Source organism: Balaenoptera musculus, chromosome 9 (assembly GCF_009873245.2).
Source record: "Balaenoptera musculus isolate JJ_BM4_2016_0621 chromosome 9, mBalMus1.pri.v3, whole genome shotgun sequence".
In the NCBI taxonomy this organism is placed as follows: Eukaryota; Metazoa; Chordata; class Mammalia; order Artiodactyla; family Balaenopteridae; genus Balaenoptera; species Balaenoptera musculus.
In genome coordinates this window covers 75,300,151-75,320,703 of record NC_045793.1, presented here as the reverse complement: position 1 = coordinate 75,320,703, position 20,553 = coordinate 75,300,151, and the positions used below count along the sequence as shown (strand labels likewise).

Sequence of the window (20,553 nt, the reverse complement as noted above, 5' to 3'; positions counted from 1 at the left end):
TATTGCCTGTCTGAATTTGTTTACTCTACTGCTTCCATGGCTCATTCTTCCCCATTACTAAATAACTCAACTTGGCTCAAGGAACTAAGTTTGAGGCCTTGATAAAGAAGTCAATCAACCTCTTAAGTTTAGTCCTTATTTATAAAATGATGGAATTGCAGAAAATCATTTTCAGGAGTCCTTCTGGCTCTAACTCCTATCATTCTTGATAAAGAGACATGTTGCATGACATTGAGGCATATGCATGAGGCTGAGCAAGAAATTCTTTGGATTGTTAAAATAAAAATAAACTAGAAAATCTCTCTCCCTTTTTAGACTGCAATTTCGTAAAGATAAGAGTTGTCTCACACTTCTGAAAATGCTTTAATTTACACACAGTAAAATTCATTCTTTCTGCTACATAGTTCTATGAGTTCTGATAAATGCATTAAGTCATGTAGCTATCCCCAAAATTCAAATGTAGAAGAACTGCTGTCACTTCCAAAAATTCCTTCATGATGTCTCTTCAGTCAAACTCCCTCCTCCATCACACACTAGAAAACACTGATCTGTTCACCTTTTGTATAGTTTTGATTTTTCTATTACATCATACAAATGGAATCATTCAATAGGTAGCCTTTTGATGCTGGATGCTTTCACTTAGCATAATGCATCTGAACTTCATCCATGTGGTTGTGTGTATTAATAATTCATTCCTCTACGCTGGGGAGGAGAACTCCAATGTATGGATATACCACAATATTTCATCCATTCACCAGTTGAAGGACACTTGGGGTGTTTCCAGTTTGGGTGATTATAAATAAATCTGCCATATATATTCAAAGCTGGGGTGAATACTTGGGAGTGGATGCAAGGTCATATGGTTAAGTGTATGTTTAACTTTTATAAGAAAATTCCCAAATGTGTTCCAAAGGTGCTGTGTCATTTTGTATTCCCACCAGCAAGGAAGTTCCAGTTGCTCTGCAATCTCCCCGGTACTTCTAATTGCCAGGGCTTTGGTGTTCTTGTTTTTTATTTTAGCCATTCTAATAGGTGTATACAGGTATACTGTTGTGGTATTAACTTGCATTCCCCCAAATAAAAGATGATGTTGAACATCTTTTTAATTTATTTATTTATTTTTGGCTGTGTTGGGTCTTCGTTTCTGTGCGAGGGCTTTCTCCAGTTGCGGCAACCGGGGGCCACTCTTCATCACGGTGCACGGGCCTCTATCGCGGCCTCTCTTGTTGCGGAGCACAGGCTCCAGACGCGCAGGCTCAGTAGTTGTGGCTCACAGGCCTAGTTGCTCCACGGCATGTGGGATCTTCCTAGACCAGGGCTTGAACCCGTGTCCCCTGCATTGGCAGGCGGATTCTCAACCACTGCGCCACCAGGGAAGCCCTGAACATCTTTTCATGTGCTTATTTGCCACATGTATAATCTGTTTAGTGAAGTGTCCAGATCCTTGGCCAATTTTTAAAAAGTGTACTGTTGTTCACATACTGTTGAGGTTTGAGAATTCTTTATATATTCTAGATAAAAGTACGTTGTCAGATGTATGATTTTCAAATATTTCCTTCCAGTGTGTGTCTGGTGTTTTCAGAATTTTTTCACAGAGCAAAAGTTTTTAGTTTTTATGAAATCCAGTTTATCAATTTTTCTTTTATGGATTGTACTTCTGATGTTGTATTAAAAACGTTGGTCTAGCCTCAGGCCACAAAGATTTTATCCTACATTTAAAAGGTTTTACAGTTTCAGGTTTAGATTTAGGTCTGAGTGATTTTGAGTTAGTTTTATAAAACATATGAGGTATGCAGGTCAAAGTTTCTTTTTTGCATGTGGCTGTCCAACTCTGCCACATTTTGCTGCTGAGAACTTCTGCCTTTCCTTTTATTGTAAGCATGCTTACCTTTACTCCATGGATGATGGTTATAATATCTGCTTTGAAGCAGATACACATTTCAGTTCACATGAAAAGTTCTATCTTGCCTTCTTTGGTCAGTAGTTCCAATATTAATTTATTTTCAAAGACCTTATTATGCTCTTTGGGTCTGCCCAGCACATGCTAGGAATTAGGTGATGGTTTGTAAGACAGTTCAGTCTCTGAGGCCCCTGCTATGGTTCTTTGGGGCTGTTCTGTGCATGTGCAGTTTAGGGGTGAGTCCAGAACTTACTTTGTTCCATTCACAAAATTGAGGATCACCTTTTACAGACCTCTCCAAACTTTCCCTCATACTCTCCAACCCCCAGTGTCCCTTTTCCTGGTTTCTCTGGCCAGAAAGCCAGAATTCTTGAGGCTTCTTTTATTGTCCTGCACATACATTATGACTGGCATTGCCTTCAGAGTGAAATGACAAGAGAGAAAAATAAGTGATTCCCCTCACATTTGCTGGAAAACAAGGGCTCAGTATTTCCTGGTCCCTCTAACCAGAGACATGGGTATTTTCTCAAGTTTTTAGTTGCTTATGCTGCCACTACTACAGTGCAACTTACAAGCAGGGCTGCCCTTGGAGTACAGGGCCCCTTTTCTCAGTTCTCTTGACAGATATACATGGTTTCTCCTAGAGTGTTTGCTGCCTACACCTGCTATTCAGTGCCCACAGAGCCAACGCTGGGAGAACAAAGAGGGAAAAAAAATCCTGTGAAACTCACTTGTGTTATGCATTGTTATACAAATTTGATTGTAACAAATTTCTTCAAATTAGGATAGAGATTATCAAGGAAGAGGATATATTCTAGAAGAGAGCCAATCTCTCTTTTGCAGAACTCTGTAGAAGTCCGGAACTCAAAATAATGGGAGGGAGACATGGAACAAAAAACAGTAAATTGAAGCCTATACATGGAATATTAGCCCTACTATCAAAAAATTCGGGCAAAATATTTGAGAATTTGTATCTAAAGAAATGTGATCCCACACTGTATTACTATATATTGATAATTAGGTATCTTCCAATATAACACACAGCGCTCCTATCCAATTTCCTAAAAAGAAAGCCACCAGCTCATAATGATTTCACAATCTTACACTTAAACGTATTCATCAATCATCATCTTCATCATTATCATCATCATCATCATCTACTTGAACAAAAGCCAGGGATCACTGGACAGTGCAGGTAAACCTACAACCTCAGAAAATAGATACAGACAAAAAAAAAAAAAGACCCTGGAGGAAATAAGAGACTTCCAGTAAGCTCCTGCATTTATACAAGAAGAAGAAGATGCAATAAAAAAAGAAACAATAAAAAGCACTCTTGGAAATTAAAAAACAATTCAATAGAAATATTTGAAGCTAAAGTTAAGGAATCTCATTGAAAATATAAGAAAAAGGTAAAAAGACAAAAAAGAAAAAAGCTGTAAAAAAAAAAAAATCAACATAGGGAGTCCAACATACATCTAGTAAGAATCCCAAAGGAACAAAAACTAAAAAGGGGAAAATGAGCGACTTCCCTGGCGGCGCACTAGTTAAGAATCTGCCTGCCAATGGCGAGCCCTGGTCCGGGAAGATCCCACATGCCATGGAGCAACTAAGCCCGTGTGCCACAACTACTGAGCCTGAGCTCTACAGCCTGCAAGCCACAACTACTGAGCCCGCATGCCACAACTACTGAAGCCTGTGTGCCTACAGCCTGTGCTCCGCAACAAGAAAAGCCACCACAATGAGAAGCCCATGCACCACAATGAAGAGTAGCCCCCACTCGCCGCAACTAGAGAAAGCCCATGTGCAGCAACAAAGACCCAATGCAGCCAAAAATAAATAAATAAATAATTTTTAAAAAACAATTAAAAAAAGGGGGGGGGGGAGAACGAGAGATTGGGTGTGGGGTGGCGAGGGAGGACCCAGAGTTGAAGAGTCCAACTAGAACTGCACCATAAATGAAAACCTATGCTTACATACATAATTATGAAACTAACAGAATACCAAAGATTAAAAGAAAGCTCTTACAGTTATAAAACACAGGATGAGGGCATGTCAAAAGGACAGAGGAGGCAATCTGAAACAACTTTCAATGGCCAAAAATAGAACAAAGTGAGCAAGATACGGAATACAGGAATACCTGGTTTTATCATACTTTGCTTTACTGTGCTCTGCAAATATTGTTTTTTACAAATTGAAGGTTTGTGGCAAAACTGCATCCAGCAAGTCTATCAGCACCGTTTTTCCAACAGCGTCTGCTCACTTCATGTCTTTGTGTCACATTTTGGTAATTCTCACAATATTTCAAACTTTTCCATTATTTTATATTTGTTACGCTGATCTGTGATCACTGATCTTTGATGTTACAACTCACTGAAGGCTCAGATGATGATTAACATTTTTTTGGTAATAAAGTATTTTTTAATTAAGGTATGTATATTATTTTTTTAGATGTAATGCTACTGTACACTTAACAGACTACAGTATAGTGTAAACCTAACTTTTACATGCACTGGGAAACCAAAAAATTCGTGTGACTGGCTTTACTGAGATATTCACACTTCATCGAGGTGGTCTGGAACCAAACCCGGAATATCTCTGAGATTTGCATGTAACGGGATTGGATCATAACTCTATAAATAAATACTCATGAATCCATACCATAGTGGTAAAAATAAATGTCTGAATAAACAAATAATTGGGGAAGAAGGTATAGATCGATCTTCCTTATATAAGAGTCACAACTAAAAATTGTACAAACAGTGAGGGAAACAGAAAATGACCTTTAGTACATCACAGTAACATCACACAGAACATCACATTGCATCTGCAGGCAAGATACAGGTGGGCGGGGCGATGCACCACACCAGCAAGAAAGTCGCCACGGACTCCGACATCCCACGGACTCCGACATCCCACGGACGATATCAAGCGTCCCCCGCCCTTAATGGTCCCAGTCGTTTCTGCACTGGTCGCGGGAGGTGTAGGAGGGACTTGAGGACACCCAGAAGAGCTGGATATGGACTCAGTGACCTTTGAGGATGTGGCTGTGAACTTCATCCTGGAGGAGTGGGCTCTACTGAATCCTACACAGAAGAAACTCTACAGAGATGTAATGCAGGAAACCTTCAGAAACCTGGCCTCAGCAGGAACAAAATGGAATGATGATGACATTGAAGAGCAGTACAAAAACCATGGGGGAAAACCAAGAAATCATATGACAGTGAGATTCTCTGAGCATAAAGACAGTAGTCCACGTGGAGGAAACTTCAACCTTACTCCACCTCTCGATCAGAACAAGAAAACTCCTGGATTAAAACCATGTGAATGCAGTGTATGTGGAAAAGTCTTCATGCATCATTCATCTCTTAATAGACACATGAAATTTCACATTGAACACAATCCTCAAGATTTAAAAAAAATATGATCGGGGCTGTATAATACATATAAATGTAAGGAAAGTGGGAAAGTTTACAAATATTACAGTTCCTTACAGAGGCACAAAAGAACTCACACAGGATAAAAACTGTATGAATTCCAGCAATGTGGAAAAAGTTTCAGTAATCATCAAGGTTTCCAAACACATGAAAGAGTTCACTCTGGAGAGCAGCCCTATGAATATAAGCAATGGGGTAAAGGTTTATGTTCTCAAAAAGGTTTCCAAAAACATGAAAGAGATCACACTGGAGAAAAACCCTATGAATGTAAGGAATGTGAGGAAGCATTCATTAACCCCAGTTCTCTTCAAATACATAAAAGGAGTCACAGTGGAGAGAAACCGTATGTGTATAAAACATATTGTAAAGCATTTAGTATTCCCAGATAGCTTCAAGAACATCAAAGAACGCATACTGGAGAAAAACCCTATGAATGTAAAGTATGTGGGAAATCCTTCGCTTCCACTTACGTTGAAGTGCATGAAAGAGCTCACACTGGACAGAAACCCTATCAATGTCAGGAATGTGGGAAAGCCTTCGTTTATCCCTCAGGCATTTGAAGACACAAGAGACTGCACACTGGAGAGAAACCATATAAATGTGAAGAACGTGGGAAAGCATTCAATAATCCCAGTTCTCTTCACATACATGAAAAGACTCACTAGAGAGAAACCATATGTGTGTAAAACATGTTCTAAAGCATTTAGTATTCCCAGATATCTTCGAAAACATGAAAAAACCCATACTGGAGAAAAACCCTATGAATGTAAAATATGTGGGAAAACCTTCAGTTCCACTTATGCTCAAGTGCATGAAAAGAATTCACACTGGAGAGAAACCATATAAATGTGTAGAATGCGGGAAAGCATTTATTATTCCCAGTTTTCTTCAAACACGTGAAAGGACTCACACTGGTGAGAAACCGTGTGTGTGTAAAATATGTTCTAAAGCATTTCGTTTTTCCAGTTCTCTTCAAAAACATGAAAGAACTCATACTAGAAAAACCCTATGGCTGTAAAATAAGTGGAAAAACTTTTGCTTCCACTTATGTTCAAGTGCATGAAAGAACTCATGCTGGAGAGCAGCCTTATGAATGTAGGAATGTGGGAAAGCCTACATTTCTGTCTTAGGCATTCAGAGACACATGCACACTACAGAGAAACCATGTAAATATGAAGAATGTGGGAAAACCTTCTCTGATCTCTCTACTTTGCAAAAGCATGAAAGGGTTCACTAGATAATAAATCTAGTTTTTAAAGAGCCTAGGAAAGACTTCAGTGGGCCCACATACTTGTATGTGAAAACTCTCATGAGAAACAAATATAAATGTCAGTAACATGAGGTAACTTGTTGGAAAGTAATCCAAGAATAATGTTTTAGAAAATCTTCAATATAAAAGACTTGTTATAAAAGTTTATAAATATGTGTGTTTACTAAGGATCTTTATGAAAGTACCTTTCTTGACATTGGATTTGTACTAGTTACCTTCAAAAATGAATATTTAGGTGAGGTAATTCTGGAAGTCATCTTTTAATAATAGTTCATAAGGTTAAAAGGGAGCAATTTTTCCTTTAATCAGATGATATTTTCTCTTTCCAATTTTAAGTCTGTTGGACCTATGCGTGGTTGAAGTGTACTTCTTTTTTTTTTTTTTTGACATCTTTGTTGGAGTGTGGTTGCTTTGCAGTGGTGTGTTGGTTTCTGCTTTGTGACAAGGTGAACCGGCTGTACATATATACATATATCCCCATAAAGTGTAGTTCTAATATGCAATTAGGCTTGGTATTTGTTGGGATTTTCCTACTGGCCTTGGGTGGCAGTTCTCAGATATCCTTAATCTATTATATATACTGTACATTTATTACAGAAAGATCTTTTTGGAGGAGTGGTGAGTACAGGAGACTTTTTCCATTTTCCCTACTATTAAATACTTGGAATAATTTTTTCTGTATGGCCAGGTTGTCAAAGGGTGTACATTCACATAAATTATGTTTTTCCATTTGCTTCTTCATTCCTTCTGACTGGTATTTGGTGAATAGACTTTGAAGAAGAGAGGCTTGTGACAGGACAAAAAATCTAGAGTTGGAGATATCCTGCCTATGAGTAATATTAGGACCTACATTTTCCACAATCTATCCCCTTTGTGGTTCCATGTTAGAATTCACCAATAGCGTCACCTGTGTGCAATTTAAAGGCAGATGAGAAGGCATACTTCAGATTTTGGAGCCACCATGCTGGGAGAGAGACAGATACATAGAAGGTTCGAGGACACCACCTTTCATCCTATTTTCCAGATTCTGTGCCTTTGTATTCAAGAGTATCCTCAAAACCACCATCAACTGTTTGATTCCTATTATCAGAAGTGTAGTTTTCCTCTGATGTCTTTACAATTCTACATCAAAATCTGTCAGAGTTTGAATTTTTCTGTGAGGTCTCCTGTGTCCACTTGGAAAATAATTCAGAATTTCATGGTTGGGAGTTTTGTCAGATTACCCTTCTGTAGATTTATAGCTTCATCATGTCTAATTTGTGTAGGAAACACCTTTTGCTGTTAACATTGTTAGTATGTTTTCCTGATTCACCATGACATTCACAATGGTGCAGCGATAAACAAGGACATGGGAGTTTGCTGCACTGTGCAGTGGCTGCCTTGACCCTCTCCTTCTATGTGAGAATAAGCCCCTTCCTCATATCAGGAAAAGTATGGGTGCTTTCTGTTACTTGTAGCTGAATATAATCTCTGTTTTCAGTTACGTTTGACTGTACATGATTAAAAGTTTGTTCATTTTTTGGTGAAAGAAATGATTCTGTAGTTGTTTCAGAGAGATATTTTATCAACTCTTTCCTAAGCTTTCGTATGCTAACAAATATTGTGGTTTTTATTTCCTCAGAAACTATATTAAAATACCCATTATAATTATGGATACTCAGGAAAAAAAAAAGATACAATGAGGAATGCTAAAAGTGAAAATAGTGTTTTCTTTAAAGAGAAAGAGGACATTTGTGCAGACTCAAAAAATCTCTAAAATATTTACTAATTACTGTGGTTGTGTTAAGTCCACAAATTCTTTGATACTCCTCCCTCTAGGAGGTGGAGCTTAATTCACTTCCTCTTGAATATTGAATGGACTTAGTCAGTTGCTTCTAATAAACAAAATATGGAAAGGAAAAAAGAAAAACTTCACAGTGGAGATACCTGGCAAACATTATCTTAACTAATTCATCAAGGTTAACATCACCAATAATAAGACATACTGACATCATGTACTCCCTGATATGATGCGATTAGAAGGATAATAATGTCTGTGATATTCGTCCCAGCAACAATTCATAACCTCAATGTAATCATGAGATAATATCAGACAAACCCAAATTGAGGGATATTCTACAAGATACTTAACCTTTAAGTGTCAAGGTATGACAAGACCAGGAAACAAAAAGAGGAAATTTCACAGACTGCAGGAGACTAAAGAGTCATGACAAAGAAATGCAATGTGGTACTCTGGACTGAATCCTGGAATAGAAGAAGTATATTTGTAGGGAAGCCTGTAGTTTAACTGATAGTATTGTACCAATGTTAATTTCTTAACATTGTGTTATGGAAGACATTAGTTATAGAGGAAGCTGGGTGAAGGGTATTTGAGAACTCTCTATATTATCTTTGCAACTCCTCTGTAAGGTATAAAATTACTTCAAAATAAAAGAGTTATAAATAAATAAAATAAATAAGTTCCCTAAAGCTGAAGGGGTAAAATTAGGTCACCTACAAAAAAATATGAGAAGAGGAACAATGAACTTATTAGTAAAACAGATGCAAGAAGACAACACAGCAGTGCCATTAATGTTTCAAATGAATATAATTTTCAACCTAGAATTCTGTATTAGCCAAACTATCAATTAAGTGGAAAAGCAAAATAAAGGTATTTTCAAACAAATTTACTTCTGTATGCCTTTTTGTCGGAAGCATTTCAGAATGTTTTCCAGAAACCAAGGGAATAAACTGAGAAAGCTGAAGATGTGAGATCTTGAGAACACTGGATCCAAACCAATAGAGCAGGGAAGAAAAGTCTCAGGATTACAGCTGTGCAGCAGCCCTAGACAGGAATCAATCAGTGTTTAATCGGAAAGCTGGAGTACTCCAGGAATAAGGAGAAACCTGATGGAGTTGATACTTTTCTTGAAAAGTTAAAATAACAAGAGGAGGTAATAAAGTTAACCAATGCAAAGGGGAAGAAGGCAATTTGAAACTTCAGGAAAACAAAAACAAAAACTACACAGGAAAGGACAAGTAATCACAGTCCATTACTTAATGTAATTATTATTTATTTACTTATTTTCAACTTTAAGAACTAAGCTATGAAAAAAAGGAGGCAGTGGTTATTAAAGAAAATGTAAGCATTTTAACATCAAGAGAAAGAGAAGAGATAGTAAAAGTTTAGGTGAGAGAAGTTAAAAGGTGAGAGGGATGGAAACTGAAGGACAGACATGGTAATACGGTATCACAGAGTGGTGAGTCATGAGACAACATTTGGCCTGCACACAGTTAAAGAAAAAATTCAATGTCATTGATGGTGTAAAGTCAGGTAAATTATTTTGGGGGGAGTGTTGATTTCTGTCAGTTTACAACTGAGTGTTCATTTTTTTAAATTGAAGTATGTTGATGTGTAATATTGTATAAGTTATAGGTGCACAATATATTGATTCACAACTTTAAAAGTTATATTTCATTTATAGCTATAAAATATTGGCTATATTCCTCATGTTGTACAATATATCCCTGTAGCTTATTTTATACCTAATAGTTTGTACCTCTTAATCCCCTACCCCTAAATTGTACCTACCCCCTTCCCTTTCCCTACTGGTAACCACTAGTTTGTTCTCTGTATCTGTGAGTCTGTTTTTAAAAAATTATAGTCACTAGTTTGTTGCATATTTTAGATTCCACATATAAGTGATATCATACAGCATTTGTCTTTCTCTACCTGACTTATTTCACTTCATGTATTGATAGACACTTAGGTTGCTTCCATATCTAGGCAACTGTAAATCATGCTGCTATTAACATTAGGTTGCATGTATCTTTTCAAATTAGTGTTTTTGTTTTTTTTTCGAACATATACCCAGGAGCAGAATTGCTTGGTCATATGGTAGTTCTACCTCTAGTTTTTTGAGAAACCTCCATATTGTCTTCCAGAGCAGCTGCACCAATTTACAGTCCCACCAAGAGTGTACAAGGGTTCCCTTTTCTCCGCGTCCTCACCAACATTTTTTATTTGTATTCTTTTTGATGATCGCCATTCTCACAGGTGGTTTTGATTTGCATTTCCCTGATGATTAGCAACATTGAGCAGCTTTTCATGTGCCTACTGGCCATCAGTATAAGCATATTATATAGGTATGCACAGCCATCACAGGATGAATAAAAATGTAAAAATAGTTAAAAGATTAAACATGATTTTCTCCAGGGAGCAGATGCAGTGGGCCAAAGAGTCTGCTTAACAATCCAAGCTCTTCTACATGATTTGATTTTTTTTTTCATGATTTGATTTTTAAATACCATATTCATGTATCTTTTGAAAAAAATTTTTAATTTATTTTACAGAAAGCAACAAAAAAAAATCTGCACTGTTTTCAGCAGTGAATAAAAATAACTCATTTGTCCATTCATAGTAAGATGATGACTGAATTTCTACTTAGTGCAGTGGTTGGGCATTAAAGAAAACACAGTTCCTGCCATGAATGGCCAAAGCTTTCAACTTAACATATTAAATGCTTAATCAATACTTATTTATTTCAAAAGACTTGTTTCATTTTCTTTTCAACAACTTTAATGAACAACTTAGAATGAAAGTTACCTGTACTACTTCTTTAAAAGTAAAATAGTATCTGATGTTAAGCCAAACACTTTTCAAAATAACATGTTTAAATAAACAATTTTGTGTATGATGTATTCAAGATGTTTGAAACACTGAAAGTAAGCTGAAAGTATATTAAATTCTGAATTATTCAGGTTATTAGAAGACAATAATGGTGTGGACCATTTAAAAAGAAGAAAGAAATTATGCTTCCAAATCATTACTCTTTTGAAGTAGTTTATATAAATCCTTCAGTAAATCTGCCTTGTGTTATCTGTATGAGTATGGATGTGCAACAGAAAGGAAGTTTAGAAACTCATAGTTTCTCAAACAAAATGATGAAATCACAATGTGAGAGGTTCCAAATTTTCTTGGCTTCCCTAATCTGCCCCACTGTTAAACCAGGGTAGAAATACTGCATCCACTCATACTGACATAAACAGCACAGTATTTTTCTAAAACAGACATCAATATTATTATGGGCTTAATTTTTAATCACAACATATTTGCCAATATGAAAGGTGAGGTGGCATTAGAAACCCCAATATAATACCATACAGAAAGTTTTTAAAACTTTTTTTAAATTAAAATTCTTATTTTTAATATAATACTAACTCAGTGATTGAGCCATTACACTAAGACTCTTCTGTGTTACTAAGTTGTGTGCATATCAAACTAAGTAATTTTTATTTATCACTTTAAATAGATTTAGCAACCATCATTTCTTCTCTGAGGCTATTTTCTAATCTGTAAAATGGAGCCAATTTCTAGTTTATAGTGCTTCTGTTAGAATTAAATGAGATGATATATTTGAAACACCTGATATTCAGTAGTTGATCAATAAATGTCAGTTCTAGTTCCCCTTTTGTCCTACATGTACCCTGATACAAGTTAAAGTTTAATGTCTAATTCAAAAAATCTACCCAAATTATTACTTTATTCAATAATTAAACACTGAGTCCCAAATATATATACCAGACATGTTCTAAATAGAGAAGGTCAGTGTTATATACCAAAAAAAGGAAAATTGCCCTATCAGATATCAAGACTTAATATAAGCTTCTGGTAATTAAAACAGCATAGTATTACTGTAGGAAGTGACAAATAGACAAAACAAAGGACTCAGAAATCAGCCATTCTTAAAAGGGACATCAACATATGAGAGAAGTTCATTAAATATCAATGAAGAAAGAATTGGACTATTCAAGAAATGGCTTTCCACATGAAAGAAAAATAGAATTTTATCCCCTTTTTAGTCCATCATCATCCAAAAAAAAAAAAATTCTAGACTAATAAACTTACAAAAAGAAAACCTTAAAGTCAATTAGAAGAAAATGTTTTTAAAAACTTTATGACCTTGGGATAAGAGAAAATTTTATTTAAAAAAAAAGCAAAATGCAAAGGAATATATTTACATATCCTTATATTTGACTAAATAAAAATGTAAAACTTCCATATGACAAAAGATAGCACCAAGATAAAAGATAGCAATACTGGGAAAAATTGCAATATATAAATCAGTAAGAAAAAGGAAAACAACAACAACAAAAAAGATCAAAAGAAATAATCAAAAAAGATGAAAAGAAAACAAAATATAAATGACCAATAAACACAGGAAAAGATGCTTATCTCACTATAACCAGGAAAAATGCTAATTTAAAAAATTAAATAGAAACCATTTTAGATTGACAAGAACTTTCAAAGCCTGATGCTACTGAGTGAACATACAGCCAAGTGGAAACTCTCAATCAACACTAGTGAAGTAGATATGGTAACAGCCACTTTAGAGACTCTTTAGTGGTTATCTAGCAAAATCAAACACACACATTCTCTAAGATCCAATAATTCTACTTCCTGTACATGTTCACTGTATGTTCAAAGTAGTAAAGTTTGTGACAGCAAAAAAACTTGAACTCATCTAAAGAGTGTGGGAAATGGATCAATACAGTGTAGTAGTCATGTGATAGAACACTACATAGCAGTTAAGAGAAATAGACATGTATTCATACACATATATGTACATACATATGAACCTGGATAGATCTCAAAACATAGTAAGTGAAATTATGATACTGTAATATATCAGTTACATAAAATTTCATAGAAAACACAAAACAATATTCACATATATATCCATGAACAAAATATGTAACAGTATTAAAACTACACTAAAAACTTACACTTGAAATTCATGGTAGCTGTTGTCTTTGAGAGGTAGGAGGACAAAGATGATGTCAACTTTATATGATTTGTTTTGTTAAAAAATAACAGATAACATAGCATGTTAACAGCTGTCAATTCTGAGTGAGAGTTAAGGTAGGTATCTGTTATACTTTTCTTGATACTTCAGCCAATTTTTTGGATTGTAAAAAAACAAAAACTAATCAAGGGGCTTCCCTGGTGGCGCAGTGGTTGGGAGTCTGCCTGCCGGTGCAGGGGACACAGGTTCAAGCCCTGGTCTGGGAAGATTCCACATGCCGCGGAGCAACTGGGCCCGTGAGCCACAATTACTGAGCCTGCGCGTCTGGAGCCTGTGCTCCGCAACGGAAGAGGCCGCGATAGTGAGAGGCCTGCGCACCGCGATGAGGGGTGGTCCCCACTTGCCACAACTAGAGAAAGCCCTCGCACAGAAACGAAGACCCAACACAGCCATAAATAAATAAAAAATAAATAAATAAATAAAAATTAAAAAAAAAAAAAAACTAATCAAGGTCACCAATAAGATAATTCAACTCTCTTCTCATCAACTTAAATACTGACAAAAAGTAATATGTGAGTTCAACATGCTAAGAATGCAAGATAAGCAAATGGAATAAATTCCAAGTCATGTAATTATGCTGATAAAGCTTACGAAAAGTAGAATAAAATATATCTCAGAAATGAGGTAAAGAATTTTGACCTTAAACATCTTTCATATAATCACTAAAATGAATTTTCTCTCTTTAATTTCCATATTTCCCAATTTGATAGCGAACTATCACTATAATTTTCATCTAAGCACTGAGAAAAGAAGTAACAAGTACAAGTCCTAAAATAAATCAACTAACCTGTATGGGTTCTTCTATGTCTCTGAAGCTCATCACTCCTTGTAAATCTTTTGCCACAAAACATCCAGTTGCATATAAAAGGTCTTTCTCCAGTATGCCAGCGAAGATGTGCTCGTAGGTGAGATGTTTTGCCATAAACTTTTCCGCATCCTTCAATATGACAGATATGTTGTTTCTTTTTTCCTGGTTCATTACTGCCTCTACAAAAACCAAAACCAAAACCAAACATTAATTACACTCCCAAACACCAAGCTTATAATTCAGGAAAAGTAAAAGGGAATCAAGGTAATTAAATGATGCTTTTCTAAATGGGTTTTTTAAATCATGATGCCACAACTGTAGTTAAAAATCAGAAAAATTTCAATTAAAAAAAAAAACAGCAGTGTGTAGTAAACTCAAAAGTGGTATGAAAACACATTAATTTTAGAGAAGGTATGTTCTGCCATGAAATTCACATGTTCATTTCCTAGTAGGTTCCTCCCCTGGGAAAAAAATCTCTTTAAACTTTTCAAGACCCTTGAACACTCTCCTCTAAAATACCAAAGAATGGTAATCCTCACTCAAAAGTGTAAGGTTCAGAGTTTCACTTCCAGCAAAAGCAGCACGAAGAGCTCCCTGGACCTACTCCCCAGTGAAACCAGTGCAAATGATAACAAAAAAAAGCAAATACCATTTACAATCTCTGGAAATGGCCCTATGAGTATACAGCAAATAAAGAAACATTTATTCATGAAAATCAAACAGAACTTGGTAAGAAGAGTGAGAGTCTGCTGTATTTGAACCAATACTCACTCTGTCTCTCCCTCCTCCTTCCACCTCCCCTGACACAGAAACACTATAGACTTGTGCAATCAACAACAGGGTTCCCTCTTCTCCCACCCTTCCAGTTGCTGGGTTATCTCCCCAAGAGAGGCAGGACATCAGTATTTCTCAATCTACCTGCAGCTACCTGTTACTGAGGCTAAGTTTCAGGTGAGTGTGGCTGACAGACGGGGAGCAACATTCTTCCACCCAATCCCAACCCCTGAGACACAGGCTCAGCCTTGGATTAGGCATGATGAAAACACTGGGGTCCAGATGACCCTTGACCCAGCTCATTTGTAGTTCATAAATCAGAGGTTCCAATCCTGGAGTGACCAGCCAATAAAACTTGAGGATACTGCTGACCTCCTGCCCCCAAGTGCTCAGCTCCTAGAGCACGGAATGCTTAGGGAGAAATGTGCCACTGTCCCAACCCCCCAGTTCAAGAGCCATGACACAGAGATTTTGGCCAGAGGGAGAGCATACCATAGAACAGAAGGCTCCAATTCTCTTCCCAAGAAATTGACTTCATTTGCAACAAAGTGTGGAGAGGTTTGAGCCTAAGGATGATCTTAAAGACAGTGGAGATTGTTGTAAAAGACAACTGGGAGGAGACTCATAGATTCATTGGAGACATAAGCTAAACTATAGACTGCTAGGTTGCTAGAGAGAACTGAGGAAAGAGGTAGCCGGTAAGAGTCTTACAGAATCAGAATAAATCTCAAGCACAGACCTAAGTTCTGCCTTTTTAAACTCTGACTGGATCGGTCTGTGGAGCAATATATGCTTCAGGGTATTATTGAAAACGACAGAGCAATCAGCTGGCAATTAGTGAAGCTTAACAGCTGGGTGTGGTCAGGGAAAGAGCCAAAAAAATCCTTACCAAAACCACTGTCATCCCAGGGCCACTAAGGAGCAACAGCTTCATACTGGGGGGGCGGGGGGGGGGGGGAGTGGGGGCAGGGATTTTCATTAAAATAATCCAGCTCATCACTAAACAAACAAGCAAACAACAGTAACAAGCCAGGGGTGGGAGAAGGACAGAAGGCAGTACTAGGAGTTGCTATAATATATTATTTCTCCAGTTTCCAACAAAAAATTATGAGACATGCAAAAACCAGAAACAAAGAAGGAAAAAACGACCTATACACTAGAGAAAAAGCAGGCAAGAGAAATTGCCTGTGAGAGCAAACAAATTTAACAAGACTTCAAAGCAGCCATTATGAATACATTCAAAGAACTAAAGGACATCATGATTAAAGAAGCAAAGCAAGGTATAATGACAATGTCACATCAAACAGAGAATATCAATAAAGAGCTAGAAATGATTGTTTAAAGAACCAACTGGAACCTCTTGAGATAAAAGGTACAACTGAAATGAAAAATTCACAAGAGGGACTCAAGAGAAAGAAGAAATAGTGAAATTGAAGACAGTTCAATAGAGATTATGCAACCCAAAAAGCAAACAAGAAACAGAAGAAGAATAAACAGAATGTCAGAGAAATGTGGAACACCAACATGTGAATGAGAATACCAGGAGGAGAGGAGACGAGAGGGAAAAGGAGAGTGGGGGATGAAGCAGAAAAAATATTCAAAGAAATAACAGCTGAAAACTTATGAAAAACATTAACCTACACTTTCAGGAAGCTCAACAAACTCCAAATATGATAAATGTAGAGATCTACAAATAGACACTTTACACTAAAAATCCTGAAACCCGAAGACAAGGATGATATCTTGAAAACAGCAAGAAACATGACTCATCACTTACAGGGAAAGCCCAGTAGGATTAAAGGCTGACTTCTCAGTAGAAACATATTCAAGTACTCAAAAACAAAACAAAAACAAAAACAAACAAAAAAACAAAAAAAAAAACCCAAAACAACCTCAAACAAAAATCCTATACCCAGCAGAGCTATCTTTCAAAAATGAAGGTGAAATAAAGATATTCCCAGATAAAAACTAAGAGAATGTGTTGCTAGTAGACTTGCTTTGTAACAAATACTAAAGGAAGTTCTTTAAGCTGAAAGCAAGTGAAACCAGCAAGTAATTCAAATATATATAAAGAAACAAAAGCGCACTAGCAAAGGTAATTATGTAATTATAAAGGACAGTGTAAGTGCATATTTCTTCTCACCTGATTTAGAAAGCAATTTTGGGCTTCCCTGGTGGCACAGTGGTTAAGAATCCACCTGCCAATGCGGGGGACATGGGTTCAATCCCTGGTCTGGGAAGATCCCACATGCCACAGAGCAACTAAGCCTGCGCATCACAACTACTGAGCCTGCGCGCCACAACTACTTAAGCCCACACGCCTAGAGCCCGTGCTCCGCAACAAGAGAAGCCACTGCAATGAGAAGCCCATGCACCACAACAAAGAGTAGCCCCCGCTTGCCGCAACTAGAGAAAGCCCATGTGCAGCAGCAAAGACCCAAAGCAGCCAAAAATAATTAAATGTGGTTTAATAAAAAAAAAAAAAGCAATTTTATAAAACAATATGTATAAAATGTATTGTCAAGCCTGTAACATTAGAGAAATGCAACATAATGCAACATATCTGCCAATAACAGCACAAAGGAGGTGGCTGGGAGCAAAGCCATAAGGAAATGACCCCAAATGGGAACTCAAATTCATGGGAATAAATAAAGAGAACCAGAAATGATAAAGTTAACATAGCAAATTTAAAAGACATAAATTTATAAAAATAATAATTATAACGAAGTATTGTGGGGTTTGTAACACTTATGTATAACAGTAATACCATAAAAAGAAGCACAAGGGAACAGACCTATATAGGAGTAACATTTCTGTAACTCACTGGAATTAAGTTACCGTAAATCTTAAACTAATTATGATAAATTAAGATATATATTGTAAGGCCTAGAGCAAGCACCAGAGAAATAAGTACAGTGAAAACATCATTAATGAAATTAAAATGCTATATTACAAATTAAAATGATAGTAACTTAATTCAAAAGAAAGCAGTAAGGGAGGGATAGGGGAGCAAAAAAAGACATGAGACATAGAAAACAAAAGGTAAAATGGCAGACATAAGTTCATTATATTGATAATAACATCCAATGTAAATGGATTATATAAACTAATAAAAACGTAGGTTTTGTCAGATTAGATTTAAAACAAGATCCTACTATGTACTGTCTATAGCTGACACACTTTACATTTGAAGATACAAAAATACAAAGATATTGAAAAGTAAAAAGATGGAAAATGGTATCATGCAAACAACCACAAGAAAGCTGGAGTGGCTATACTAAGACCAGACAAAATAAATGTTATAACAAAAGATGTTATTAGAAATAAAGAGAGAAATTTGATAAGGATAAATGGGTCAATCCATCCGGAAACATACATGCATTTAAACAAGAGTAAAAAGAGAGTGCCAAAACAGAAGTAAAAACTGACAGAAATGAAAAGAGAAATAGACAATTCAATGATAATAGTTGGAGATTTCAATACTCTATCTTCAATGATGTTTCCACAAAACAACTAGGTAGAAGATCAACAAGGAAGCAGAAGACTTGAATAACACTGTAAATGAACAAGACCTAACAGACATCCACAGGACACTCCAGCCAACAACAGCATTCTCCTCAAGAGTGCATGGAATGTTCTCCAGGACAGATCATATACTAGGCTGTGAAACAAATCTCAATAAATTTAAAAGGACAGAAATAACAAAGTTTTCTGACCACAGTGGAAGAAAACTAGAAATCATTTATAGGAGGAAACCAGGAAATTCACAAATACCTAGCAATTAAACAATATACTCCTAAATAACCAATGGGTCAAAGAAGAAATCAAAAGGGAAATCGTAAAAGATTTTGAGATGAAGGAAAATGAAAACACATCATACCAAAACTTAGGGGATACACATAAAGTAATGCTTAGAGGGAAACTTACAGCTGTAAATATCTATATTTAAAAAGATCTTACCTCAAACCTGTCAGAATGGCTAGTATACAAAAGAGAACAAATAACAAACGTTGTCAAGGATACGGAGAAAAGGGAGCCCTCATGCACTGTTGTTGGGAATGTAAATTGGTACAGCCGCTACGCCAAACAGTATAGATACTCCTCAGAAAATTAAAAATAGAACGAATATAAGACCCAGGAATTCCACTCCTGGGTATTTATCCAAAGAAAGTGAAAACACTAATTAGAAAAGATACATGCACCCTTATGTTCACTTCATCATCATTCACAATAGTCAAGATATGGAAGCCACCTAAATGCCCATCAATAGCTGAATGGATAAAGAAGATGTGGGGGGTGTGTGTGTGTGTGTGCGCACACGTGTATATATACACGCACACACACACAAATAGAAAATTACTCAGCCACAAGAAAAGAATGAAATCTTGCCATTTGTGACAACATGGATGGACCTAGAGGATATTACGCTAAGTGAAGCAAGTCAGACAGAGAAAGACAAATACTGAATGATTTTACTTATATGTGGAATCTAAACAACAAAATAAATGAACAAACATAACAAAACAGAAACAGTTATAGATACAGAGAACAAACAGGTGGTTGTCAGAGGAGAGGGGTGTGGAGGGAGGAAAAAAAAAAAGGTGAGGGAGATTGAGAGGTACAAACTGCCAGTTAAAAAATAAAGGAGTCAAGGGGATGAAATGTACAGTGTGGGGAATATGGTCAATAACTATGTAATAATTTTGTACAGTGATAATATCGTAACTAGACTTACTGTGATCATTGTGAAATGTATAGAAATAGTGATTCACTATATTGTGTAACAGGAACTAACAGTGTTGTAAGTCAGTCACACCTCAAAAACAAACAAACAACTCACAGAAAAAGAGATCAGATTTGTGGTTACCAGAGGAGGGGAAATGGATGAAGGCAGTCAGAAGATACAAACTTCCAGTTCTAAGGTAAGTAAGTAAGGAATGTAATCTACAACATGATAAATATAAGTAACACTGCTGTATGTTATATATGAAAATTGTTGAGAGTTAAATCCTAAGAGTCCTCATCACAAGGAAAAATAGTTTTTCTATTTCTTTAATTTTGTAGCTGACAGATGTTCACTAAACTTATTATGATAATCATTTCATGATGTATTAAGTCATATTATTATGCTGTACACCTTAAACTTATACAGTGCTGTACGTCAATTATATCTCAATAAAACTGCAAGGAAAAAAGATCTTAAATAACCTAAACTTCCATCTTAAGACAGTAAAACAGAGCAAATTAAATCTAAAATAAAGCAAGCAGAAGAAAGAAAATAATAAAGAACAGAGCAGAAACTAATGAATTAGAGAATACAAAAACAATAGAGAAAAATCAATGGAACCAAAGGCTGATTAAAGGTCAACAAAACCAACAGGCCATTAGGGAGACTAACAAAAAAAAAAAAGAAGACTCAAATTACTAGAATCAGAAATGAAAAAAGGGATATCACTACCAACCTTACAGAAATAAAAAGGATTATAAACGAATACCAAGAACAATTGTATACCAATTACTTA

The 20,553-nt window shown here is 36.1% G+C and overlaps 1 protein-coding gene across 3 annotated transcripts in view; it reads right to left on the bottom strand.

Moving 5' to 3' along the window:
- Positions 1-20,553, bottom strand: part of SP4 (Sp4 transcription factor) — a 79,651-nt gene that overhangs the window by 11,459 nt on the left and 47,639 nt on the right. For all 3 annotated transcript variants that reach the window (XM_036864101.1, XM_036864103.1, XM_036864102.1), the window contains one exon: positions 14,237-14,436. In XM_036864101.1, coding sequence (XP_036719996.1) covers positions 14,237-14,436 — 200 coding nt within the window. The remainder of the gene's footprint in view (positions 1-14,236; positions 14,437-20,553) is intronic.